At 36.8% G+C, this 27,757-nt stretch overlaps 1 protein-coding gene across 50 annotated transcripts in view; it reads left to right on the top strand.

The window, feature by feature from the left end:
* Positions 1 to 27,757, top strand: part of CAMK2D (calcium/calmodulin dependent protein kinase II delta) — a 136,565-nt gene that overhangs the window by 90,535 nt on the left and 18,273 nt on the right. For 16 of the 50 annotated variants that reach the window (XR_011727750.1, XR_011727751.1, XR_011727748.1 and 13 more), the window contains 10 exons: positions 3,413 to 3,515; positions 8,938 to 9,021; positions 9,984 to 10,078; positions 12,144 to 12,266; positions 13,256 to 13,339; positions 14,052 to 14,094; positions 17,924 to 17,961; positions 19,522 to 19,554; positions 23,824 to 23,883; positions 25,503 to 25,544. Coding sequence is in view for 45 of the 50 variants with exons in the window: in XM_071753461.1 (XP_071609562.1) it covers positions 3,413 to 3,515; positions 8,938 to 9,021; positions 9,984 to 10,078; positions 12,144 to 12,266; positions 13,256 to 13,339; positions 14,052 to 14,094; positions 17,924 to 17,961; positions 19,522 to 19,554; positions 23,824 to 23,883; positions 25,503 to 25,544 (705 nt within the window). In the remaining 5 variants the exon portion in view is untranslated. The remainder of the gene's footprint in view (positions 1 to 3,412; positions 3,516 to 8,937; positions 9,022 to 9,983; positions 10,079 to 12,143; positions 12,267 to 13,255; positions 13,340 to 14,051; positions 14,095 to 17,923; positions 17,962 to 19,521; positions 19,555 to 23,823; positions 23,884 to 25,502; positions 25,545 to 27,757) is intronic. The other 34 variants (XM_071753471.1, XM_071753469.1, XM_071753467.1 and 31 more) reach the window with 10 other exon arrangements.

Below are 27,757 nucleotides of genomic sequence, written 5' to 3'. Positions count from 1 at the left end.
GCGTGTGTGTTTTGTTGTTTGGGTTTTTTTCTAGTAACTCAAACCACAACTTTTGGAGTGGGTAGGGCAAGGAGAGGAGGAGATTTGGGTCAGTCTCATTTTACTTAGCTTCCCTTTTAGCATAATTAAGTAGCAAACAAAGAGGAGCTTTTGCAGCCTCATGAGCTGCAGAAGTGCTCGTTGCTGCTCTGTTTGTAAACCTTGGTATCTGGAATAGTGGTAGATCCTAGATCCAGAAAAAATTAACTTGTTACTGGCAGTCCATCTTTAACTGATGGTTAGAGTGCATTTCCATGTGGGAATTCAGTTCTTGAGAGTCAGCAGTATTGCTGCTTTAGTGAAATTCTGTTATTATGACCCTCTTGTGTTCTCCACTGAAAGCAAAGAATCTGATGCTCTATAGCCAAAGAAAAATACACAGATGCATAAGTACTTGATCTCTAAGAATTTAAGACCTTTGGAAAATAAAGGCATAAATCACGTAAACTTATTTGTTAAGTAATTTTAGTAGTTAACGCTGCCATTCTACATGCTTGACTTAAGCCAGTCTACCAGTAGAACAAAGTGACACTACTGAATCCCAAGTACTAGTCCTGGGCAGTACCATGCCAGGCTGTTAATGTTTTCCAAGTAATTGCAGTCATTCTAAGGTAATGCATGATAATTACCTAGTATGCCTCTCATCATTCTGAAATGACAGCTGTGTGGTGTTGAAGTGTTGAAGTCAAAAGGCTGTTGAATTTGGCACAGGAGTAAATCAGGAAATCTGCTTCGGGTTCCCTTGAAACATGTTCATGGTGATGCTGGTGTTTCTGAGGAGCACTGGGATTGGCAGAGTAAAGACACAGGATGGAATTAAAAATAACAAAAATTTAAAAAAATCCCAAGGTAAAAGAAAACCAACCCAACCTACTTTAAATGGAATTGTGTGTTATGAAGCGATGTGCACATGTTAAGTTAGTGCTTGTGTCTTAACCAAGACATTGAGGAATTTCATAGACTCATAAAATGATGGAGATTGGAAGGGACCTCTGGAAAACGCACAGATCTTAGATCTGACAAAGCAGGAGCACCTTGGGCAGGTCACATAGGAATGCTTCTAGATGGGTCTTGAAAGTCTCTAGGGAAGGAGATTGCACAACCTCCCTGGGCATCCAGTTCTCTATCACCCTCACAGTAAAAAAGTAAAGCTGCTCCATCACCTTTCCAGGGATGGAGGCGAGGTCAACTGGTCTGTAGTTTCCTTCTTGGCCTTTCTGAAGACTGAAGTGACATTGGCTTTCCTCCAGTTCTCTGGCACCTCTCCTGTTTTCCGTGATCTTTTGGAAATGTTGGAGAGAGGTGGAACAACAACATCAGCCAGCTCTAAGTAGTCATGGGTGCATCCCACCGGGGCACATGGATTTGTGAATGTTCATTTACCCAAATGATCTCTGCCTTTGCCTTGCTGAAGGTCACAGCCAGATGGGATGGTCCATTGCTCTAAGAGATATATATGAGATGTGCATTCAAACAAGGAATTACTGTGAATTTCTCTAACTCTGATAGAAAACCTTGAAGAACTGTGAGACTGCATGTTGAGATCAGTGTAGTTAAATGACAAGCATCCTAGCCACTCATCCTAGACAAATCCTCAGCTATTTGGTCAATGTTTGATATAATGGGGTTGAAGTGGTTACTGTTAACTGAAGTGACTATAAATATGAAGATTTATTCTGAGGTTCCTTAATCTCTGTTTTTGAAAATGCAGAAATAGAAGAGTTATCAAGTAAGTATTGTTGAAAGGTTTTTAATATCATCTTTTCTATGACATAGCAACAAAGGAATGAGTAAGAGAATAGTGTTTGTAAATTGCTGAAAAAATGTTCCTTTACAGCTAAACACCTTTAGACTGAAGAGTTTTTCAGGGCCAGTTGTATTGTTAATTAACAGAAGAATCACTGTGGTTAAGGTCTTAAGCATATTTTGCTGGATACTTGACATATATTAAAGATAGCCTTGCTGAAAGAAGCTTATGATCTTTTATGTCTCCAAGCTTAGTACCTGCATGGTATTAACTGTAATCACATAAATAGTACTGTGGAAGCTCACGGATTTAAAGTGAAATATTCTGTTTGAACACAAGAGGACAATTTTTCTCTATGAGAACAGTAAGACGTTGGAGTGATCTCCCAGGGGAAGTGGTGGATTCTCCCACTTTGGGAGGTCTTAAGTCTCAGCTTGGCAGGGTGCTGAGACATATCATATAGACAATAATATTAGCAGGGTTGGACCAGATGATCCTTGAGGTCCCTTCCAACCTGACATTCTATGATTCTGTGTTTTCAGAGTTGGCAGGATTAGGTCCCCAGTACCAGACAGGATATAGTGAATTCCCTGGTGTTAGATCACTGCAAAAATTGCTCCTGGAAGAATCAGGGCAATACCCTTGAAGGTGAGGTTTTGTTATTATGTAAATGTAGAATAAAACCTTTTAAAAAAAATATTGGGGATAGACAAGAAAGAAATGGCAAGAAAATACAATTGAGGTCACAGTTCTCTGAAATAATCTGTTGAACTCTACATTCATTGTAGAGTATTTTGTAAATTATTTTTAAAATAAAAGGAAATTAAGGGTCATAGAATAAAGTTATCTTTGGACAATATGCAGTTGATATATTTGATAAATGAAGTTAAAATAATGTGTAATGAACAGTAGAATGAACACAGTTGCTTGTTCAAATTCTTTACTTTTAATTGTGTGAGCATACTGCAGCATTTGACTTTAGATGTGACTGGCATACCAAAAGGGAAAAAAGCAAAGTGGGAGCTTTTTCAAACTTACATAGTTTTTGCAATAGGTTCTCTGCAAGCACAAATGTGGACATGCTCGTTTTGCTGAAAGATTTGCAATGTAAATACACCTGCCTTTGAAATACATACTAATATGTCTGCTATTGTTAAGCTGTCGTACAAAACATATTTATGTTTGATAGTTACAGATGCCTAATCCTGCAAACTATGTCGGTCTGACTAGTAATCAAAGGATAGGTGTCTTTGAGGGGTTTTCTGCAGCATTTTTCCAGTATCGAGCTCTTAAGAGGTCTCTGAATGGTCCTATCACACAAACAGGTTTTGAGATTCTGTTATAATTGTTCCAGCCGACCTCCTGCTTTAGCAGATCTGCATGCTGTCCATAGTCTTGCTGTCATGGGATCATGAAGGCTGTACAGGCCTGGTAGTTCTTTCCTAGTAAAAATGGGAAGTGCAGTTTTCTCAATTTCCTGGAGAAAATGCATGTGGTTTTTTTTCTTTTTCACTCCTCTAAGTACATGTTCTTTTCTAGACTGCCTCAAGTAAAAGAAACTGAAAACCTGTCTCAATAGATTTACTTATCTTTTCACCTCAATTTTTTTTCTTTCTCTGGATAAAGCCTGAGAACTTACTTTTAGCTAGCAAATCCAAGGGAGCAGCAGTAAAACTGGCAGACTTTGGTCTGGCTATAGAAGTCCAAGGAGAGCAACAAGCTTGGTTTGGTAAGTAAATATTATTTTGTTTTTCTCACTATTCAGCATTGCCGTTAGACCACTCAAACCACCCAGCTCTCGCCCTAGTGTAAAACATACAGCTGTGTGACTACTTGATGTATAGCTTTATGGGGTATTTAGTTCATAGTTCAGTCTGTACTGTGGACTATACTTTAGAACTTCTTTGGGAAGAATATTATCTCTAATTCTCATGAAATTAAACGGAGCTCAGCAGCAAACGTTAGTTGTTTAAAAAAAAAAAAAAAAAAAACAAAAAAAAAAAAAAAAAAAAACCAACAAAGCCACAAACAATAATCCCCCATGATTTCAAAAGCAAAATGTTGCTATGTTTCCAAATCTCAGATCTTATTTAGACAAGAAGGGGCTCTGCCTCAGAGCCTCCTCTGCACTAGCAAAGGTGAGCTGCCTTACTGAGTGACATAAAATAAATCGGCAAAAGTTGTTGGCACAACTGTGTTCATACTGGGGATTTTGATTTTTCCAGCACATCAGTGCTGGAACAGCAAAGGATGTACAGCAAAGGATGGAGGGAGAGGGTTTTTTAATTCATGCTTCTCGTAAATACAGCTTTACAAATATCCATCTTGCATGTACTCTAAATGCCATTGGCATTTCTTGATGCTGAAACAGGTTTCCTTATTCCTGCCTTGTCCAAGCTTTCATCAGCTTATAAATTTGACTTGGGTGCTCACAGTTTCCTTCTACCCCACTTTCACCTGTGTACCTGGAGGAAGGGAAATATGTGTGTAGAGTCCAGGAAGGAGATGGGTTGTTACCAATCAAGAGCTCAGATAACCATAGATTAAAACTGTAGGCTAATACGATTAAATATACCTGCTTAGTGGTCAAAACAGTTGTCTGTCAGCTGAAAGTACCTGAAAATGTTACTCTGAAGCACTTTGTATGGTGACCTTAATGAAAAAAAAAACCAGTCATCCATGTCCAGATGTTGCTTTGACAGTACAAGTTATCTGACCCAGCTCTTCATATTTCTGTCCTAGAGGTGACTGCCCCTTCACATCTGCAAGTAAAACTGTTGATATAACTGCTCTTTGATCCACTGCAGTCAAAATAAGCTGACTTATTAAAAATATAGAGTTGTTAGTATATAAGCAACTCCCTGGAGACCATGGACCTGCAATCAAAAGCATTGCAGCCTTACATGATAGTCTGGAAAGGGTTGTCAATTCACAGCTTTGAGGCATCTTCAGAAGTTGGGACTAGAGTTTCTCAGACACTTCAGTGATTTTGAAAAATTTTCTTCATTTGGAAGGAATCAAGAGTATGCTTGCTTGATGGTGAAGCTGACAAAGATGTATGGGGATGTGGAAGCAAAATTTTTGTGTGCATGTGACCACTAAAAGAGAGCATGTTCTATTCTTCAAACCTGCTCATGAAATGTGGGCAAGGGAGGATGTCTGCCCTCCTAAAGGTGGGAACTGACAATGTAAACCAGTTCTCCAGGACATTGCTCCAGGTTGTGAGAAGAGGATGGGGGATAGTGAGTGAAATATTATGCACTTCTCTCCAGTTGCACTAAAGTATCAGTGTTTTTGTGAATTAAAAGAAAATATGCTAATTTACAGGTTGTTACAGTTAACAGATGCCCAAAAGAAAATAGGGGAAAAAAAATAATAGTGGTTGTTTTAAATAATTTGACATGTACAGCATATCTTTCTCACATACCACCCTCTTGGAACTTATATGAAGCACAGGACAAAATTTACTGTAAATCCCAGGAGGAAAAAATACAGCATAAAATATTTGTAGCTGCTTCTTATTCTCAGTTACAGCAGCTAGAAAGTGCAGTTCCAAATTGAACAAAGAATCTGTGAGCTTGCTGTCAAAGCTTAGAATAAAAGTAAAAAGGAGGTTGAGAGATTTGAGTGTTTGAAATCTAGGATGTAACTGCACATGGATACATGGACTACTGTTGGACATATGTTGGTAGCTTTATAAGCTAGCTTGTTGTTTTAAATCCCAGCTTTTGTATAAATGGATTTCAATAATCCACAAAAGAAAGAGAAGAGTGCTCTTACAATAAAGCAGTACAAAAGGAGGGGAGTAGAAATAAGACAAAACACAAGTGACTTATTAGAATGACAAAAACATCAGGTAAAAAGAAGGCATCTCAAGGAAAAAAATCAGCAGAATGAACTTAAATTTAAGGGTATTTCTTCAAGGTAATAAATCTGTATGGTTCTTTTCTGGGACCTTTTCCAAGAATTTCTCTGCAATACCATTTCTGGGAATTCCTCTGCAAAACCTTACCATAATGGCCCGAGTTCTTTCCTTCATCTTTTTACACCTGCTTTAACAAGGCAAAACATGAACTCCCACATGCTCAACAGTCTGGATTTTTCCTCCCTCCCTTCCTCCATTCCTCTCTCCCTCCCTATTTTTTTTCGACTAGATTCTGCAGCACTTAGTGACTCCTGGCATGATGCTATATATAGCTCTTCATCAGTATGTTTTGGGTTGGGTTGGGTTTTGGCTTCGATTTTTTTTGGGGGGGGTGTAGGCCCTTGGTGTGATAGTCACTTTTCTGCTTGCTCTATGGCTCAGCGGGAAACTGCCTAGAGCTCTGTGGGTTTGGATACAAAGTATACTTTCCTTGTTTGTGAAACAAAACTGATCACCTGATATTTGCCTCTTTGTAGAAAATGTTCCCGGAATTAACTAAAATACCTCACCCTGCAAGCAGGTGCTGAATACACTGGGAAAGTGTCCATTCCCTGCCTCACCCAGGCAGTTGACTTATTGTCCCTCACTGGAATTAGTGGAAGGAGTTGCAGTTAACTCACTGCTCGCTGGATTTCATCCTACCTGCATCAAATTAACTCCAGCTCTGCAACTAGGACTGAAATATTCAGCACTTCAGTTATTTGAATAACTTGACTGAATGACTTTGCTAGTTGCATTAAATTTAGGTTTTATACAGTTAGTTTTCTGGATCTTGAGTCAAAGGAGAGGTATGTTAGAAGAGATGGATGATTTACACTTTTTAAACTAACGGGGTTTATTCTGCCATTTTATTTTGAAATCCTTGTATGAATGATGTCAAGAAGGCTGTCAGACTGTCGGGGGAAATAAAAGCATAGAGCAGGTCTTGGATGACTAGTCTCTTGTGCTGTGTTTTTAAAATGCACTTCTCTGATTATTTAAGTTTGTGTTGTGGGATTATAGTTAATCTTCAAGGTTTGACTCAAGTTATGTGCTCACCATTTATGAAGTATACATATAATCTTCACATAAGAGGTTTGGAGACTGTAAGCTGTTTAGGCTGAGTCATGTGCCATCTTATGTACCTGTGCACCACCAGACTCTACAAAGCATGGCACTTGTCTTGAGCCTCAGGATAGTGGTTTAAAGTGTGCAGTGATAGGAGTATAAGGTGGGTGTTGGTGTCTTTTCTAAAAACTATACAATTACAACCAGTTTCCAGCTTTGTGAGTTGTTTTAGCTATTTAGCTAACATAGCAATAGTTTTCTGAAAAAGCTTTCTGAAAAGCTTGTATTGGGATCCCTCTGACCAGTTATAAAAATTACCTGATAAATAACAGTTAATTTCAGTATGTTTGTTTTTCTTTTTTTGCTGAAACCATGACTCTGTACTTTTCTGTGTTTCCTGCTTTAAACAGCTTCACAGTATGTACTAAAACCGTACCAATTGTTTCTGAAAAAAAAAAAGTTTCGAGTGATACATAAATGAACAAAAATGAAAAATACTACTGTAGAGCATTACAGCCAAGAAGAGATATGAAACATTATTCTATTGAAAGCTACTTAGAACATGTATTTTTCAGCTTCCCTAGGGAGCTTAAGATGTGTTTCCTGTATGATAGTACTCTAACAATTCATAGATCTCATATCAGGAGACTGCTTATTTTTCATGAAAATACTTTAGCTATATTCTCAGTAGAATATACCAAATGTGTTCCTTCATTTACTTCTCCCACCCTAAAATGACTGCCAGCTGCATGGCAAAGGCTTCCTTTTTCTGTAGCTGTGCACTTTGTACATTATCACTGTCTCTCAGAATTTTTGTGGAATCCCATGTGGCATTTCAGAAATGACGTGGTCCTTCATGAAAGCCACCAAATTCTCACCTTTCAGAAATTCTCAGGCTTTTATTTTCGGCAGAGATGCTTGAAAGAACAGACCTACTAGCGGAAATGGTACAGAATGTTATTGGTCATTAAGTTTTTATCATTTACAGTGTTGGAAGGAAGTCTACATTTATACCTACATTTTGCATTTCTCCTAAGAGAAAGCAGCACTGCTGCTAATGCATAAAGAATGAAGAGCATATAAATTTTAAAGGCTGAATTACTTCAGAGATGCTTTCTGTGAACTTATGTAAGGTTTCCTGAAGTGGGATGACTTAACGTAAATTAGTTTTGCAGCTATTAGATGTAGCTGTGTGAAATATGAACAAAATCTGTAGGAAAGCTGAGCCCTAAGTTGATGGTCTTCATACTTAGTTGCCAGCTGTGTTCTTGTGAAAGTTAATCCTGAACATCTCTAAAAATTTACTTTGCCACCATCTGTCATTGGCTGAATTAGGTTTCCACTTCTGTGTAAAGAAAGTTGAACAGTGTTTTTACTTTCTTCTCCATATGGAAGCTTACTCAGAAATCTGCACTCCTGTAAGACTGAGCAGGGCTTGTCAAATGCTCCTTATTGTTAGAATGCTGTAGCTTAGCTGCCCCTCTGTTTTGTTTATTACTTCATAAATATCAGTGGAAGCTTGTGTGTGATAACAGCCCTCACAGATGATGGACTCCCAGAAGTGCCATGCAAGTAATGTTTACAGTCTAAATTTTATAGTTTGGGGGTGTTTTAAAATAGCCTAGATTAGGCTAATAATAACTTTAAAAAAACCCTAATAGCAGTCTTGGACATGAATTTTCTATCTTTTAATTAGTATCTTTTAGGGGATCATTCACTCAGCAATGCTACTCCTATTCTGCTAATTTTTTTGACCTTCACCATGAGCCAAGTGCATTTGCACCTCGATACCAGGTGTCTCCCTACATGCAACAGTTGTGAATGAAATGTCATCAGCTATTTTGTAACCATTCTGGAAACCTTCCCCTGTTGCAGTGTCACCAGATCCTTGACACCACTGTTGGATCTGGAGTGCTAGTGTTGGTGGGGAACCAGCTGGCTTTTTGCTGTCCTCTCAACTCTACCAGACATGGTGGCGGAGAGGGATATGGCAAGTTTGCATCAGCATTCCCATTATTGTTACCCCTAAGTGATTCACCATAGAAAGAAAAGTTCAAAATGAAGCAGTTAGTGGTTGATGATTTGAGAAATGATGTCTTGTGAGCTGAGATGAGAATCACTTAATTTTTGTGGAGCAGCACATACAGTTTTTGAGAATAGTTGCCTTGTCTTTGAACAGGCTTTGCTGGCACTCCAGGATACCTTTCTCCAGAGGTGTTACGAAAAGATCCTTATGGAAAACCTGTGGATATGTGGGCATGTGGTAAGAAATTATTCTTCATGACAGTGTTTAGTCAACCATCAAGTATTTTTCTGGGGAGAGGCCTAATACCCAGAATGCACAATAGTCTTCATTAGATAATATGTGTTTATTAAATTTCGATATTGATCTTTAGAAGAGGTCACCAGATCTTTTGCTATTCTACCAGCTTCACACAACACCCTTTCACATTGTATTGGAAAAACAGCTGAGGTGCATAATGCCTGGCTAGTTAAAAAACAGAACAACTCCTACTGTGAGGTGGACTTCAGTTTTGGTTGTTGGGCACACTAAAACTTGATGTGACTGACATACTAGAACTGTAGTTTCAAACTATGAAACTAAATGTTCTGTGAACTGGAATACAGAGCAATTACTTTATCACCCAGTTCTCAAAATAGTGTGGTTTAAGGTAATGGCAAGTGGCAGCTACCTGGCTTGAGAACAACTAGTGGTTTCCTTATTTTACTTCAACCCATGCTTATTTGGTTATATTTATGAAAGCACTTTTCTTTAGTCAGAGTAAATCATCTCTGTAAGACTAGCAGATGGACATTTCAGTTTCCTTTTGACCATATATTTATACAGATAAATTGAATTGCCCAGATTTTCTTTGCATTAGACTGGTTAAAACACAATCTTACAGACACCAGTCCAAGTCATGATAAAACCAGAGGTTAAAAATGCATTTTCCTAGAACATCCATGATTGCTGAAAATTATTTCCCCAGCTAGCTAGACATTTTCAGTGTTCCTGATATGACGTGTTGTCAGGTATTAATTTTTTCCCACACTCTGCATATGAAGTTATCTTGTCAACCCTACATTTATTTTTTTTCTCCAGTATGAATAGGCAATGTCTTCTAATACTCTTGAATCATTTGTTATACATGATTGTCAGGTATAAAATTGATTTCTGGGGTTTGTTTCTTAAAATCACTTAATACTGTTGTGAATTCCCTGCAGGTGTCATTCTTTATATTCTCCTGGTGGGATATCCTCCTTTCTGGGATGAAGACCAGCACAGGCTTTACCAGCAGATCAAGGCTGGTGCTTATGATGTATGTACCAACTCTGTCTAGGCAATTATTTATAATTGTACCTCTAAATATGGCTTTGAGAGTGAAAAGTGAAATTAGAATTATTTCCTAAATATTCATTCTAGTGGTTATTTTATGAGCCAAGCAGTCTAGTAAATGTATAGTAAACTCAAAGTAGTAACATTAACCTTATTGGGATAGGAACATTCTATGCTAATTCTTTGGCTCCCAGCTTTTGTTGTCTGTTTACATGAACCATGCAAGCTTATGTTACTTTCTGTGAACTCTCAATGGGCTGTGGTTTTCCTTGTATTTTTATGAGTTCAACCAGTCAGTTACTCTAAATTGACTTTAGGAAGTTCGGAGCTTCCTGAATATGCACCTTGATGCACCTGTTGCATTGACCACTTTTGGAATTACAGAGAGCAGTATTCCCTCAATACTCTTGGGTAGATCCCATTTGGACCCATGGGCTTGTGAGTGTTCAGTTGCTGTAGCAGGTCATTAACTGCTTCCTCCTGGATTACTGGGGGTTGTGCTGCTCTCCATCCTCATCTTCCAGCTCAGGGGGCTGGATACCCTGGGAGTGTCTGCTCTGACTAATGAAGACAGAGGCAAAAGTGGCAATAAGTATTTCAGCTTTTTCCTCATCCTTGATTGCAGTGTTTCCCCCCACATCCAATAAGTGATACAGATTCTCTCTGGCTCTCTTTGTTGTTGATGTCTCTGTAAAAACTTCTTTTGTTGTACTTCATGGCAGAAGCCAGATTGAGTTTCATCTGGGCTTTTGCCTTCCTAATTTTTTCTCTCCATGAGAGAGAAAATCTTCATTTGATCCCTGTACTCATCCTGAGTTGCCTGCCCCCTCTTCCAAAGGAGGTAAACTCTCCTGTTTTTTTTCCCAGGTCCCAGCAAATCTCCCTGTTCAGCCAGGCCAGTCATTTTCCCTACCATTTTTGTCTTACAGCATGTGGGGATGGCCCTGTGCTGCATTTGTAAGATTTCCTTCTTGAACAATGTCCAGCCTTCCTGGACACCTTTGTCCTTTAGGACTGCCTCTCTCAACCAGTGTCCTGACCAGGCTGAAGTCAGCCCTTTGGAATTCCATGGTGCAGGTTTTGCTACCCCCCCTCATTACTTTAGCTAGAATTGAGACCTTGACCGTTTTGTGGTCGCTAGGCCCACGAGAGCCCCCAACAACTCCATGCCCCACCAATCCTTCCCTATTTGTGAACAGGAGATCTAGAGAGGCGTCTCCTCTCTAGGCTTGCTTACCAGCTGTGTCAGGAAGTTATCTTCCATACCAGTGAGGAACCTCCTAGCCTGTAACTCCAGCAGACTTCTGGTAGATTGAAGTTGCCCACCAGAACAAGGGCAAGCAATTGTGAGTGAGCCCTCTGCCAGCCATTTGTAGAATGCCTCTGCATCTGATTGGGTGGTTTGTAACAGACACCCAACAGGGTATCCTCCTCATTTGCCTTCCACCTCAATTTTACCTATAAATTAACTGTGTCCCAGCCCAAACAAACACAATAATTTGTGGGTTTTTTTCATTACATTTGTGCTTGAGCAGATGCTTGAGTGCATGTACGTATATAGCTGAGCAGGGAGGTATTAATCCATAACCAGTTAGATTTATATACCGTAACTTTACAGTTAGCATTAAGATTTACAGTTAAAGAAAGCAAACAAGGGGTTTGCATAATAGTGCAAAAATAATAATTTTTGTCTTTATTAAAATAGAAACTAGAATTGCCTTAAGTGCTGTATGACCATATGCCTTTCAGATGACTGGAACTTATTCTGTCTGCTGTTGTTATTTTATGCTATGAATTTCAGTTGGCATAATGTTATTGTAAAGATAGACATTTGAGCATTTGGCATTTGAGCCAAATAAATGCAGGACAAAGAAGAAAACACTCTTTATAAATTAGCTAATTCAAACTTTTTCTAATTGTAGCAAACTGCATTTTCCCCCTTAAACTTAGTTTTGCTACCAATTAATTTTACAAAAATATAAAAATTATTAGGTGAACTTCTATAAAGATTGTATAAAGTAATAAACACATACTTATTTTCTTTTAAGTTTCCCTCACCAGAATGGGATACAGTGACTCCTGAAGCAAAAGACCTTATCAACAAAATGCTTACCATCAACCCAGCAAAACGTATCACAGCATCAGAAGCACTAAAGCACCCATGGATCTGTGTAAGTAATTTCCACAAATTTAACAGGCTAACTTGGCAGATAAGTCAGCTTATGGTTTGCTTCCAAACATAGCGAAAGTATTTAGGGAATTATTTTTGTCCTTACTCATGCAGACACAGTCATTAGTGTCATATATTGAAGTCTCAGCCTCGGATAAGATTTTTGCAGAAATTAATTCCTTTGTCTTGACTTTGTGATCCAGAAGACTCAAACTTAGAGCATTATTTTAAATTCTCAAAGTAAAAAAAAAAAAAAAAAAAGTACAGGAAGGTAACTTTGAGTTTAATAACGCTTTACATGTCAATTTCCTTCTAACTTTTATGATAAGCATGAAATGTAAAGGTGAAGAATTAAGAGAATTTTAAAGTCATTCTGTAGGTGGCAGAAGCTGCCTATCTGTTACTGGATCCAAGACCACTTTCCAATTCTCAGTTGATACTCTGCCATGACATTGCAGGTAGTCTGGGCTGGTACTTTGAAAGTCACAGTGAGACATAAAGCTGGTTCCCAGCTTTTCACTCACTCTATTATGCTGCATTATCTTGCCTTTTAAATTGTGATGTAAATTAAGTTGACTGATAGGGAAAATGCAGGCACCACTGAATTTTCTGTGAAATATTTCCTGCTGCAGTACCTCACCTATTATCACTAATGGTAAATAAAAGTTTCCTTTTTTGTTGTAAAATATGTTTTCCAAAATGATAATTCAGTATCATTATTCTTTGATTATTGCACTGTTTTTTTCTTGGTCTCTGTTTCTGTCAAGAGGACTTTACACATGGGAAAGGCTGAGTAAAATGAGACCTTAGTTTTTTTGATTTGGAGGTTTTCCAGATGGTAGAAACCTTCATGAAGGGTTAGTCAGACTGAGTAGAAATTAAAGGCCTAAGTTTTGGACCATGTGGGTTGTAATATGTATGTTGTAGAATAAATAAGACACTAGACGTCTGGCTGTGTGCCTTAAAATGATTCTTTTCTTCTTCTCTTAGCAACGTTCTACTGTTGCCTCTATGATGCACAGACAGGAGACTGTAGATTGTCTGAAGAAATTCAATGCAAGAAGAAAACTAAAGGTAAGAATGAAAACTCCTGCAAGGATGGGTAGCTAATGACAGAAAGATAAAGGAATGTTTGCTGCTGATTCATGTGTAAAACAAAAGATTCCTAAGAAAATTTTTACTTTAATACAATGCTTAAGTGAGCTATTTGACAGATGTTCAGCTTTTGGCATGAGGATCTTAAACTTTTCATGGAATTGAGTAGAACATAGCATAATATGGTTGGATTCAGAGTAATAACAATGATCTTCATTTATACACATAAAAAGTATTTCATGGAAGGAAAATTCTTAAGTTTATTCTTTAAGATTAATCTTTGTTTTCTGAACGGACAGGATATTTTTGCAAAGTGAACTTTTCTACTTAGTGCAGTAAAAATAAACTCTTCCTACCTAAAAAGAATGTAAGCACAGTCAATTCTGTTTCATATCCAGCTATATGCTTTGCTGCTGATCACTGTGCTTGTGAGTACTTGTGGTTTGTATATTATGTGCTCACAACTAGTAAATATTTGAGAGGGATCAGATTTGCAGGTGGGTGTAATTGAGATTAAATTACAATTTTTGTACTCATCTATAATAGTTAATACACAGACACCATTCTTTCAGGGTAAATTTAACAATTGCTGTCATTTACTCACATGTTTCTCTTTTTGTTGTGTCATGTTTACATTCAGAATTTTACAAAAGTGTGATGCTAACTTGAGAAAATGTATGTGTACACACAGGGGGCCATTTTGACAACTATGCTGGCTACCAGAAATTTTTCAGGTATGTTCATTGAGCCCCATCTTAATACGGTTTTTCTATTTTGATGTCTGTCCTGACTGAGATCTGATTAGGATTCAGTAGTACAGAAAGATCTTTGTTATTCAGGAGCATCTGAATATAAGAGAAGAATGTTTTCAGGCGCAAACAAGAATTTACAGTATTTGGGACAAATAGAATCTCTTTTAGATTATAGTATAGTTTTTCAGTAGAATGTGAGTGCCTTCTCTTTTTGAGTGATATCTGTCAAAAGACAGTGTTTTCTTGTCTGGTTTGGTGACGGAAAATTTAAAATACTGCATAATATAACAATATAAAGCATAACATTTAAAAAATCGATTTTATATACTCTTGCTTTGCTAAGGAATCAGAAACATAGTAGCATGAGTCCTGCTTTTCATTCTTCTAACACCTAGCTTGAATCAACAAGGAATATTATTATTTGTGAAATAATTTTATAGTGATATCCCTGGAGGTCTTAGTCTTTATATCAACCAAGTGTTAATAACAAAAACTAAAAAAAAAAGTATTTCTGTTAATAGAGTTAGAATTGGTCTTGGTTGTAGTATTGCCAAAGCATGCTATGCTATTCTCAGTTTATCATTTTGCCATTTGAAATTTTAAGTGAATACTGAAAAAGAATGCCAAATTTAAAAATCAGTAATTTTACATATCCTCCTACTCTGTGGTGTAACTGCTGGAGTGTAACGCCAGTTAATTTAAGGACAAAAACATGGTAGTGCTCTGGGCATATTTTGAGCAATAATAAGCACTGAATCATCCAAAATAAATTACATAATCATGAATGCAAGAACAACTTGTTCAATTTGCATAGTACTTAAAATACAATTTCCTGGTTAAGTTCCTGTATTTAATATACACCTATACCACAGAATATTGCATTTATGTAAATGATGTTGTTTTAGTGCTTAATGAATTGCCAATACCTGTCAATTCATTTTAAAGGCAGGAATGCTGCAGCTGCATATCTTGTAAAAATGAATACTTACTAAATATCAAATGAGTACGACATTTCTCATCACTTTTCATAGCTGTCACTGTCTACATATATGTAAGGGTCAATTTCAACTTTCATGAACAAAAAAAAGCAGAAATAATTTTTAAAAATTAGTATTCCAGCCTGGGAGGGAAACAGGGGTTTTGGCTTTGTTTTGGATTTTTTTTCATCTAGCGTCCCATAATGACCCAGATTTTTCATTGATGACATTTTATTTCTTTAAGTTGTTCATTCATTGCTCATTCATTGTATTTCATTCCAAAGCACTCTGTTTTGAAGGTCATTTGTCCATAACAATGTGGTTATAAAAGTGTTTTATTTTTCTTTTTCTTTCTTCCTTTTATGTGGAATTTATATTTCTTGTGAGGTAAGACCCTCAGCACGTGAAAGGAACATTTTTTTCTCTTCTCAGAATTGCTCTGGCTCCTAAATCACTTCAATTTCCACATGTTGTCAAAACACCATTTCTTTTCAGTTTGCTTTCTGTCCTACTAGCACTGCCGTGGGTTTTATTTATAGCTATTGCTTGTAGTTGCAAGAAATCTTTCATTGTGGGCTTAATTTAGAATATGCTAGTTGCTCTGCTCCTGCAAAATCTTTAAATACTTGATTTGTATGCAGTATCTGCCCTTCCAGAAACATGTATGAAAATGTTATTAAAAATACATTCCAAGTTAAAACCAACAGAGGCAGTTGAGTATGGAATATGTCTTTAACACAGAATTCTGCAAAATAACCCTTAGTAGGCACATTTCACAGGACATACTGGCAATGCCATAGACATGGTACTCGTAGTTATTGCTTTTGGTGCCCTCATTTTATTGGCTTTTATTTAACTGTTTACATGTAACATGTAATATTTGTCCATCATTAGAAGAACTCAAAGGTTTTATGCTTAACTCTAGCAAAAGGACCTAGTTTTTTATGAACAGCAGCCTCCAAGAATTCATTTATGTTTTCTTGTATTTTTTTTAAAGGGCTAATCATATAAAACAGGCTTTGAAAGCAATGAACATCTGTTTTTTCTGGCCTTAGGTTTTAGAAATAGCTCCCCCTCTTTGCGTTCCCTAAATGAATTTCTGAAGTTAATGGAATGCCTCCAGTATTTGTTGTTGTGTAAAAATTTAAGGCCATGCTGCATCAGGTCGTGTTAGCACACACTGCAATTGGATGTATCCTACCTCAAATATAGACGTAAAGCAATTTGTTTTCAATATTAAGTTATGTGTTCTGTTGATAAAAATATGTGATGGTCCTGCTGTATAATACAGGCAATTATTTTTTTTTTCATTTTAGTTGTAGATCATGGTGCTTGTGAGAGTTTTAATGATAGTACCAGCTGATGTCCATAATCATAAATCTGGCTTTGGAGGGCTGATAAATTAATGAAATAAATAAACATCAACCTGGCTTCATTTCCCATTTTTTAAAAATGTAAACAACATGATAACATTGGTTATTTCTGTGCACCTATATTTTCTGTATGCTGAACCAGAGCTAAATCAGCACTTAGTGCAAATGCAGCCAGAGAACAAGCCACAAATACAAAATTTAACTTCAGTTTTAAATCCCATACTCAACAACTCAGACCTCTTCAGGCAGTTTGGGTAACCTTAAGATTTCAAGCTCCAATTGTGGTGGGTTCATTTTTATCCTGTTTTTTAAAGAGAAAGATGCTGGTAATGGTGGGAGCTCCATGGCAGGATGGTCTCTGATCCCAGGTTTTTAGCTGCAGCAGTTCCCTTTCAAAAAGTGTCCCTACTTCCAAGAAAAACAGCATATATAGAACAGTATTTTTTTAAAACCTGCACCATGATACACTTTCTCATAGGAAGACTGGGTCATAACAATAAAACCCCAAACACCAGGCTTGGTTTGTTATTTATTCTTCTTCAAGTCTTGGGCAGTGACTCACAAAGCATTTACACGATAGTGAATTGTTTAGTTCAGTGTGCCAGGTCACCCAGAATGTGTTTCTGCTGTAAATGCTGTTGGGCTTAGAGCTGTGGTGTGCTCGGTTGCACATTCACCATCTAAACATATTCACCTGTAATGATTTAGCCCTGTTCTTGGTGCCAGGTTTAAGTGGTGAAATTTCAAGCCATAGGTAACAATACAGGAGAGCTGTCCCCACCACGTTGAAGAAATTTAATCAGTATGGGATATGATTCAGAAAATAACAGGTGATCTTCATGAGAAGTTGAAGCAAAGCCTGACATGTTATTATTGACCCCTAGTAAGCACACTTCCAAAGCAACACCTTGCTAGCAGATTGTTCTCCCTTTCTTATTGAAAGCATTCCTGACCTTTCACACAAGATGACTGGTGCTGTCACAGTGAGAAATCCCCAAAGAACCATTGCCCAGAAGTGCTTTTTTAAAACCCAGTTTACTTTTTATTAGGTAGAATTAGGTAGAATTGTGCCCCACTGTTCTCCTTAGGTACCTCATGGATTGGTTATTTTTCTGTCATGTCATATGAATAACATCATTAGGATGCCAGTGGGCTCTAGAAACACCTGGTTGGTGCTGCTGCTTTTCCACCTGCCCTGCTTCCATTTCCTCTGTGCCACCCATGGAAGTCTCTCCTCTGACTACAGTTAGTCTACAGCTTTAAGCAATGGCTGAAGGAATACATAATATTCTTAAGTATCTGTCGTTCTTAAGTGACTTATTTCCTATACTCAGAGCAGCACAAGGAGGAAATAAAAGCTGAAAATGTCTGCAGGTGGGAGGCAATGGGGGTTTGCTAGCACAGTTAGTTGGACCTCAGTGATAACCACCTGACGCTGAAATTATTCGTCTCATTTTACAGCAGCCAAGAGTTTACTGAAAAAGCCGGATGGCGTTAAGGTAAGTTAAACATGTGCTTTAAAATGTATTTTATTAGTCACCACCCATCTGTAACTTTGGCTAGTTGTAAGAATTTATTCTTGCTCTTTCTTTGCTTTATAGGATTTGTTTTCAAGTGCTTCTTACTGTATATTTGAATTGATAAAAGTTAGTAGGTGAAGCTTAAAAACCAAAATAAATTTTAAAAATTTGAAAAAACAGCATTTTAATTAGCAAAAGATATAAAACTTCTGGAGAAAGTTTTTTTTTTCTTGCTATTTTAATGAAGGATGATTGTGCAATTAATGTTATTAATCAGCATATAAATGTAAAAAATGGTTTGGTGGTGGGCATGTTAGCTTTTTTAGGTGTTAGTGTCTATCTGCAGTTCTGTTGCCTCTGTGTTTCCCCTTGACTTTTCACTAGCCTTCATGGAAGACCCAAATTTTACTGGTAGGCTTGGCTCCACATGAAGTGTATTCTGCCAGATGTACTTGCTATATTTGGCAGAACTGGAGGGGTTTACTATCACAACAAATCAGCTCTTCCTGACTATTAGACCTTGCTAAGAAGGTTTTATACATTTTGGCAGCTTTTATACATGATTTAGAGCTCCTGTTCTAATCTCACCACATCCTGCAGGAGGAGAGATGTTTCACGAATGAACATTCTGGATAAATACTTTGGAAAAAAGGCCAGAAAATAACCAAAACACTCAGCAATGAAAAATATATTTTTTCTTTTCTCAGAGGTCTCCTGAAGACTAAAATAAGTGCCTCAAGCTTTCATTATATGAATCAAAACATATTCTTCTGTGCTCTGTGTACACTCAGAAGTGTATCTTTGACCTGAATTTTAACTTTCTATTAAATCTTAATTTCTTACTTTAATAAAACATTTTATACTTAAATATGAAATTCATAGTATAGTTGTTCCTGTTCTCCCATATATGCATATTTGTCCTATCAAAAAAATCATGAGACTGACTTAAAATGAAGTGAGAGCACTATGATTTCAATGCTTCTCACTGCCAAGTAGTAGATATCCTAGTAATATGGAAAAAAAACAAACCTTAACAATTTTCCTTGTGGAATATATGAATTTTATGTACTCCTATCTGACCAGCATTTTCTTTTTAAATATCATTCCTCCTACAGGTCTACGATGGTATTTGTTATCTGTCAGTTTTGATTATAATATTTGAAGCAATTGTTGCCAAAATTTTGCCTAAATTATATGTGTTGGAGTTTGATACTTCGGTTTCCAGCACATTTTATGTCTCTGCTGTTTGTCTGCAGGGTCATGTGGAGCAAAAGGAGTAAATTTGCATCTGGGAAAGTTGATTTTTTGTCATTGCTGTTACTGAGATACTATATAATCCATAGCATTTTTCCACCCCTTCCTGCAGCCTATGATGTCCTTTTCTTAAAAAAAAAAATTAAAAAAACCCAAACAAACATAAATAAAAAACAAACAGACAAAAAAAGCTAAGCAGAAATATACTGTACTCCATGCATTGATACTTCAAATCCAACCAGTCACATTTTCTTCTTTTCCTTTCTCTCTGACTGGTCAATTCAGAAAAGGAAGTCCAGTTCGAGTGTTCAGATGATGGTGAGGATCTTTATCGACAGACTTTTTTTTTTCTTTTTCCTCCTGTGAAATGTTCACACTTAGAAATCAAACAGTTTCATTTAGTTCTGTTAACATACTGTGAGAAGCTTCAAGACTTGAAAGTACAACGACGTGAATTTTAAGCCTGCAGTTGCTATATACCATCCACAGTGAATTGTTCCACAGTTCTTCCAAGCAAGTTCTTTATTTTTTTTAACCTGGGGACATACAAAAACAAGAAAGTAGATGTAACATTGGCCAGTGCAGCTGTTCTTAGTGAATAAAAATAGAAAGAAAATAGTAATCCTGCAACAGCCTTCTATTAATTTTTAATACCTCCTTATTTAAAAGCTAATAATATTAATATCATAAAATATAACACAAACCACAGTTCCCAATAAAATAGTGTCACATTTATTGAGCCACTGTAGAGCAAGATGCCATGCTGCACACTCAAGAGTAAAAGAACCACAATTACCCAGCCTTTCCATACCCCAGTTTCCCAGCTAACTTCCTTCCCAGCTTAAGGCTTGGCTGCCCAATATCCCAACTTAGAGTCAGTCTTAACTGTTCTTTCGCCTCAGCCTGCTCTATGATCTTGCCTTTATTTGCCCTCTCTGATCCCACACAGCAGTTTAGCACTATTCCTGTTTATTACAGTTTTGAATCTGACTTTTGCGATATTTCTGACAATCAGCTGGGATGTCATTTGTTGCTGATGCTGGTAGCAAGAAGGCAAATATCCATCATCCCCACTTTTTGCTGTCCTTGAAATGAAAAAATTACTGGTTAGGTCTGAGCAGACACGGAGTTAATACAGTTCAATAGTTTGTTCTTTGGGAGTGACATAGAATTTCAGTGCCAGAAGATCAGTGGCAGCAGCAGCATACAGCTAAGGGTCACCAGAAAGGGAATGGTGTCTAGTGTCCCAAAGGGGGAGTGTGCTTTAATTATTTTCTTTTTTAATAGAAATACCACTTGAAATATTAAGTCCTAAGATGCAGTTTTTGTTGCTTAAAATATTTTTGTAATATATTGCAAAGATACCACTACTAATATTACAGCTCTTGGGAGTATTTGGATGTGTCTGTCTGCACTACTAAGAGTGGCATTAAACCAGCAATATATTAGTATAAGAGCCTTCCTCCTTTGCTACAAATAGAAGATCACCACTTCAGCATGATTAAACTTCAGAATAACTGTTTCATATGAAAATATTTTACTTTTTGCTATAGTTTCTCTTTGCTCTTAAAACTAAACGCAGACAACACTATGTGTGTTAATATAGACCATGTTTTTGCCTAGAAAGGTTGGATCAGATGATCCTTGAGGTTTCTTGCAAGCTGGTATTCTCTGATTCTATGATACATAAATAAAAGCACAGGTATACATTCTGTGAGAGAGACAAAGCGTACAGGCTTATTGCTGTTTTCTCTCAAGTTTCAATGGGTTTTACAAAGTTCTTACACAGAAAAAATAATTGTATTTTGAATTACATTATCTCTTTCTGCTTTTACTAATGAATGCTATATTCTCAACATCTTACTGAGAAGTTCTGACTATATTTCCTGCAGTTTTCAGTGGTAGCTGTAGTGGATTTTGTTTATTTTTATAGGACTGCCCCCAAGGGACCCAAGCCTACTCTCCTTACTCAGGCAAAATTGGAACTGAAATTTTATTATCCTGGTTTCATTGCGTATTCAACCACAAGCATTTGTATGACATAGAACTTGGCTTTTTTGTATGAAGCTACTACTGGTGAAATCTTAATTTCTTTCCTCATGTTTTTGCTTTATGTCTGTCTGCCTTTTGTTAGGGCCTTTCTATTAATAGTCTCTTGATGACTACACCATCATAAAAATATGAACTTGGTGTTATACAGCTTAATCTGTGACTTTTCTCTTGTTTTGGAAGATTCAGTTTGGTGTCAGTCAGCATTGTACATGTTCTATACCACCATTCCCCTTTAGAATTTTCATTTACTGAAGTGGTTGGGCTTTTTTAAAAAGTTTTTTTTCCTAAAAGTAAGGAGTTAAGTTTCACACTTCTCACAGTCCCATGAGTATCAAAACAAGGCAGTTGATATATAAAATTCATGCTAATAGTATATAATATCTCCACTTGAATAACTTTCTGCACAAAGTATTTATTCTTTCCTTGTTTTGAGTTTAGACACCCCTGCAACTTATGGATGTAACAGTGAAGAGATAAATGAAATTTATTTGACAATAATTAGGCCAAGTTGGGGCATAAATTAAACATTTAGCATGTTTTCTTTTAATGACAGTTTCTGTAGGAAAACCATTATTAAAAAATAAAAAATTTCTCATCCTCTTGCTGTAGAACACTCTGAACTTTGATTGCAAATCCAAGACAGTTACTTTTATTCTAAATGGCAGACTGGTTCCTATCGCATATATTACTAAATAACATTTAGTGTTGAAATAACATTCCCTCACATTAACTAACAAGGTTGTTTTATATTCTTCAAAGCCAGTAAACGTTGGCTAAGATAAGGAAATTTGCCCCTAACCCTAGCCTGTTGACATTTCCATACTGTAGACATATCCTAAATCAGATTCGGTTAATGCAGGCTTAATTCTGGCAATCAACAGCTGCCTCATCTGAACCAAAGTAAAATAATCATCACAGACTGCTGAGGACGTGACATTCAATGAGTTCCCCTGGTGGTGCTAACTTCTGAAGGCTGGAATTTCACCAAGCCCTTGGCATAGACAAAACTGAAATGTTAGCCTGTGTGGCTGCAAAGCTGAGTGCTTCATCTGTGAGAGACTACAGAGAACTCGGAAGTTTAAATCAAAAGTCAGATGTTCCATACGCAGCTCAATTTCGGCCACTATTCTAGGATTTCTTCTTTCTTTTCTTCATGTGTGTTGCTTAGCTTATATCACCATTTTCTAACTGGTTTAGAAAGGCTTTCAATTTTAGACCCCAAAATTGCTGGAGTTTGTTTGGATGAAGCAGTTATTTACATTTTTAACTAAAGTCTACTAGTGGAAAAACTTCTGACTTTTTTCCTGTCTTTTCTGCATTTGTTATTAAGTACTGTGACTAGAAGGTTCAGTGGAAATTTTTTTGTGTGGATCAAAGCCTTTCCAGACAATATATATCTATACACCCAGCTCTGCGGGCTGCTTTGGATTGCTCTTGTTAAAATTAGACATAATGAAAGTGTACATAATATTTTTTTACTAGTTATTATGAAAGAAAAATATTTCATATTTCAAACTTCTTTTACTATACTTCAATCTTGCTTCTTAGTGCATGTAAAAAGTGGCTCAGTACATTTTTCTTAGTATTTCTGTTCTTTTCATACCATGCTGTTTATGAAAGCTGAATCTTAAAAATGGATTTAAAGAATCAGGTGCCTTTAAGCTTACTGATTAGCAGTTTAATTATAATTAAAATTTTGTGTAAGTAAAAGCCAAAAGTCGTGCGAAGGTGCAGTGCTGTGCTAAGCTTAAGAACTAATGTGATGACCTACATATACAGTTAAGCAGATCTGTACTGATTCATAGAGTGAGACTGCAGATTCTGTAGTATGGAATCTTAAACTTTCAGCTTAAAATATAAAAATTGAAAGGCTGATGCACACTTGCTGCAGAATTCTTGTGGTTGCAAAAAATTACAACTGCCATTTATTTTTGTCTAAAATTACACACACACAAAAAAAAAAGCTAAAAGGGCAGCAGTCTCTTTCTAGCATAAGTTGTATTCTGGAATCAGTTTTATTTATTCAAATCTGTTTCCAGAAGCCAATAGAACAAATCTAAGGATTTCTGGAGAGCTAGAAGTAATCAAATATTGGGTTTTGATAGGTAAATAGAAATAAAGAAAAGCGGAGTCAATTATTCAATACTGTTTCATGTCACGAAATGGCAATGGCTATTTAGGACTTTCTTCGAACTCATATTTATTCTTCTTACATGTGATGAGATGCTACTTGAAGGCTCTCTGTTCTTCTAAATGTCACTGCTGAAGTCATCTATAACCATATGTTGACCTTCATACAGTGAATCTGAAAACCCATAGATAACACATTGGGAAGAGTTGCAGCCAGCTACTGGATCTATTGTTAGTGTTCTTTCAAGTTCATAAGTTCATCTTTCTGTGATTCTTTATTTCCATATCTATATCTATATATAGATATCTATATCTGTATATAGATGTTCTATACAGAGAGATATAGATACGGTGCCTACCGTGAGTTCTAAGGCCTGTCTGTTTCTATTTTCTGCATACCTACAGATAAACAACAAAACCAACGTGGTAACCAGCCCCAAGGAAAATATTCCTACCCCGGCGCTGGTATACCTGGAATCTTCCTTCTCATGCTGTCTTGAAGTTTTTAACTATCTTCTGTTTGTTCTTCCTTCTTTTATGCTTTTTCATGCATTTACTCTGTTTGCTTTCTAAAAACAGGTTTTTGGAAAACCTTTTTGGTTTTATTATGCTGCTTTTTTTTGCTTTTTTTTTTGCTTCTTTTTTTTTTTTTTTTTTTTGTGAGGAAGTCCATTAAAGCGTGTTTATTAATAGAAAATGCTACATGGAAGCTGAATGCAGTAGAGTGATAGCATTTGTTACTGTAGTGGAATTTTTTGCATGCTGTGCCAGAAAGTGAGTAGAATGCATTTTGTGTTGCTCTTGGCTCTTTGCCTGATGACTGTTTCCATCTTTTTAATGCTAACCTTTCACCAAAAAAAAAAAAAAAAAAAAAAAAAAAAAGCAAATGCTGTACTATTTTCTCTGCTTTGTCTCTATATAAATATTGATATCAAGGAGAGCTAACAGGATTATTGCTAGGCAACTAACATAGACCTTATTCAGATTTTCATTCCGTATTTCCTAAAACTCAACAGGACTTTGTAAGTCTTCACTGGGATCAAGAGGCACCTGGTGCTAAATGGTTTTGCTTGTTTCTCTTACATTTAAATCTGCAGGAGACATTGATCATTAATAAGCTCTGCTAGGAACATATTAGTAATCAGACTGCTGTTTGTGAACATTTCTGTTGCAGTCTTGCTTTTATTATTAGTTCCTCTTTCTTAGGCATATATGCGTCACAGGGCTCACAAATATAAATGCAGTGCATAAGTACCTAATTTTGTGAGTATTGTTTCCTGTATACCTGCATATATAACTTCGAAAATGTGGATAATTCACATGCAGTAGAAGACATTTTTTCCTCTTGAATTTTTTTGTGCATCTGGCATGGAATCATAAACTGCCAAGCCATTGCTAAGGGTCAGTTAACAGGTTTCATGCAGGAGTATGTGGCAGTCTGTTCCCAGACATCACCACACACAGTAGTCCATGCTGAAAGTATGCTGGCTAACTGCCTTAATCTATTTTTAAGGGAAAATGATTTGGGGAAATTACACTAAGATCTCACTGTCTCACTTTTATGATTCTCTTTCAGGGCAGCAATTGGTAGTAATCTATGCTCCCCAAAATATGGCAGTTCTTAGAGATAGTTAATTCATCCTTAATTCTTATGGAGTCATCTGTATTTTCATTTGATCATTTAATACAAATACAAACAAAAAAGAGGTGATTTCTGGCCTTCTTGCCTGGCCTGACTCAGACAGGAAAATGCACAAAATTCTTGGTATGTCCTTGTGGCAAAGAAAGCCTCTGCAGGTCTCCAGAGCTTCAAAGCCCTGTGTACATGGGTCCTGAATAAGGTCTCTGCATGCTGCTGCATTAGGTGAGATTTTCTTTTTTTTTTTTTTTTTTTTTTGCTGGCTTGCTGTTGAGGAAATCTGTATTACAGACATCCAGTTTCACCCCCTGGCAACAGTTAACATTTGTTTTAGCTCTTGTCAGTGTTCAGCATTTGTGAGCTGGCTCTTCTTGCACTTCCTCACACTAATGAGAATGTATTTACCAATGGGAACTCTTTTTCTCTTTATTCTGTTCTTGCTCAGGAGCCCCAAACTACAGTAATCCACAACCCTGATGGAAATAAGGTATTCAGAAAGAATCAATTCCATCCTACTGTTTTCACACCACACATTCCATCCATTATTCTGCAGCAAAATAGGGCCATAAACGAATTTTTCAACGAAAATCTCATTCCTGCATTTGTTAAACCTGTGTGTCTTGAGCCTGCTTCCACCTGTATTCATCTGCTCCATGTGTCCTGCTGGTTTCTGAGCTTCTGCAGCTCGGGGGAGGGGGATGGGAGTGGGTGGCACCCAGCAGAGTTCAATCCCCTGTGCAGCCAGGCTTGGTGGGTGGGTTGGGGTCCTCTCTTGTTTCAGCCAAAAAATGCTGCTGCAGGCTAAGTAAGACCAAAGAACACAGAGCATGGTGATATTACACTGAGTTTTATATGCAGTCATCACCTTAGATAAGACATCATTTCAGTTGATCACATCTGCTGTTTCTCAGCATGCCTACACACCGTGTTGTGATGTGTCTTTTGCACAGGACTTTGGTTTTCTTCCATAACATCACTTTACAGTATCAAACACTTTAGCATTCCAAGTAATAAGAGGTCTTTTAATTTGTGTTTATATTCTTCATCCTCTTTTCATTTTTTGTATGTATTGCGCTGTTTGCATTTGGCAGCTGAGTTCTAAAATGTGTTTTGTTTTGTTTGGTTTTTTTCATGCATGGACTTGAAAAAGGCCAGGAAATATCATTTACATGTAACACATGTTCCTAGGTTTCCTGGACAGAATTTACTCTTCAAAAAAACTTTGCTCTTTACAGTGTTGACTTGAAGAATTGACATTTTGTTTATCTAGTCTTAACTACTTGTGGTTATTTCCTATGAAAAGGATTGAATCTGAGTGAAAAAAAAATAATGCATGCAGACATTTCTCAAGCATGAAAGTGTTGATGGTGTGTGTTGTGCTTTTGAATCTCATTCCTTTACATAGCTTGCATCTGTCAAACATCGAGCTTTTCTTTTCATGTTGCTACTTTTTCACCTCACCAGGTTTAGACTCACCGGCACCAATCAGCCTGTGTTTGAAACACTAATCTTTATCACTGAAGTCCACTAAAGACAGAAAACCCAGATAAAATATTGGCGTGACTACATCTACTTGACTTTCTAATCAGAGCAATTAAGATACTCAATGTCCTAAAAGGTTACAGCAAACAAGCAAACCACTTAAAGCAGAGAGTTGCTCCTAAATTTGTCTGAAAGACTGATCGTTGTAGTATGGCAACTGGAGTGGATGCTTCAATATTGCTGGCTACGTCTGCCGTGTGAGCTTGTGCATGGTGTTGACCACTTGTGTTTGTGTGTGAGCTTTGTTTTCTGACAAGTACTTTTATCTAGTATTTTAAGTAATGGAGCATGATACATCTGTGTAGGGCAAAAAATATAACACCAACCATTTCAGGAAGAGCATGGTGACTTGTTCAGTTTTTGTGTGTGAATTAATTCATGTAGTTTTATTTATGGATGCACATACAGTTTGTTTTTTTTAAGGTCTGAGTAATGTATTATTCCTTTGTCTCAGCCTTGTGAGGACACAGTAAATAAAGGGCACTGTCAAATTTACCTTTTGGTATTTAATTGTTAAGTAAATAGTTAAATACCAGTCCTATCTTCTGTCTCTCAAATAAAACAGACCAGTTAATCCTTTTTGCTATTGAGTTGTGAATTTAAAAAAAAAAGAAATTTTATTGATACTACTTTTCAAGAAAGTATACAGATTTTAAAAAAATCATGTTTAAAAACTTACTGGCTTTCAAAAACTGTGTACCTACATCTTAGATTTGACAGTGTCTTGTTGAATTTGCCCACAATATTTCATGTTTCTGGTAATTCATGAAAGTCTGAGATACAATAGCTTTGTCTTTTTAACTATGTGGTGGCTGAAGTATAAACTATCTGATAGATGAGTCATTCCTCTTCATGGCTGGTTGACACTACAAAGACACCTTCATTCGTCCAAGTTGTTATTATATGTTTATCAATTCTCCATCTACTCTGAAAAATTTTTAAAGCACAAAACCAGTATCAAAATCTGCTTCTGGTATCATGAAAATCACTGGGAGACTTTTAACCCACGTTGCCTAAGTCACATGAGCAGAAAAAACAGTTACAAATTGTAGAACGGAGAAGGGTGCCTGTTTAAAAGTTGGAATGGAATGACTTATTTTGCACAGTTGGTTTAATCACTAAGCCTAAAATGGCAAGCTCTCCTCCTTGGCTGAGGTA

Source organism: Heliangelus exortis, chromosome 10, assembly GCF_036169615.1.
Source record: "Heliangelus exortis chromosome 10, bHelExo1.hap1, whole genome shotgun sequence".
NCBI lineage: Eukaryota > Metazoa > Chordata > Aves > Apodiformes > Trochilidae > Heliangelus > Heliangelus exortis.
The sequence above is the reverse complement of the archived record's forward strand: the minus strand, read 5'-3'. Positions and strand labels throughout refer to the sequence as shown.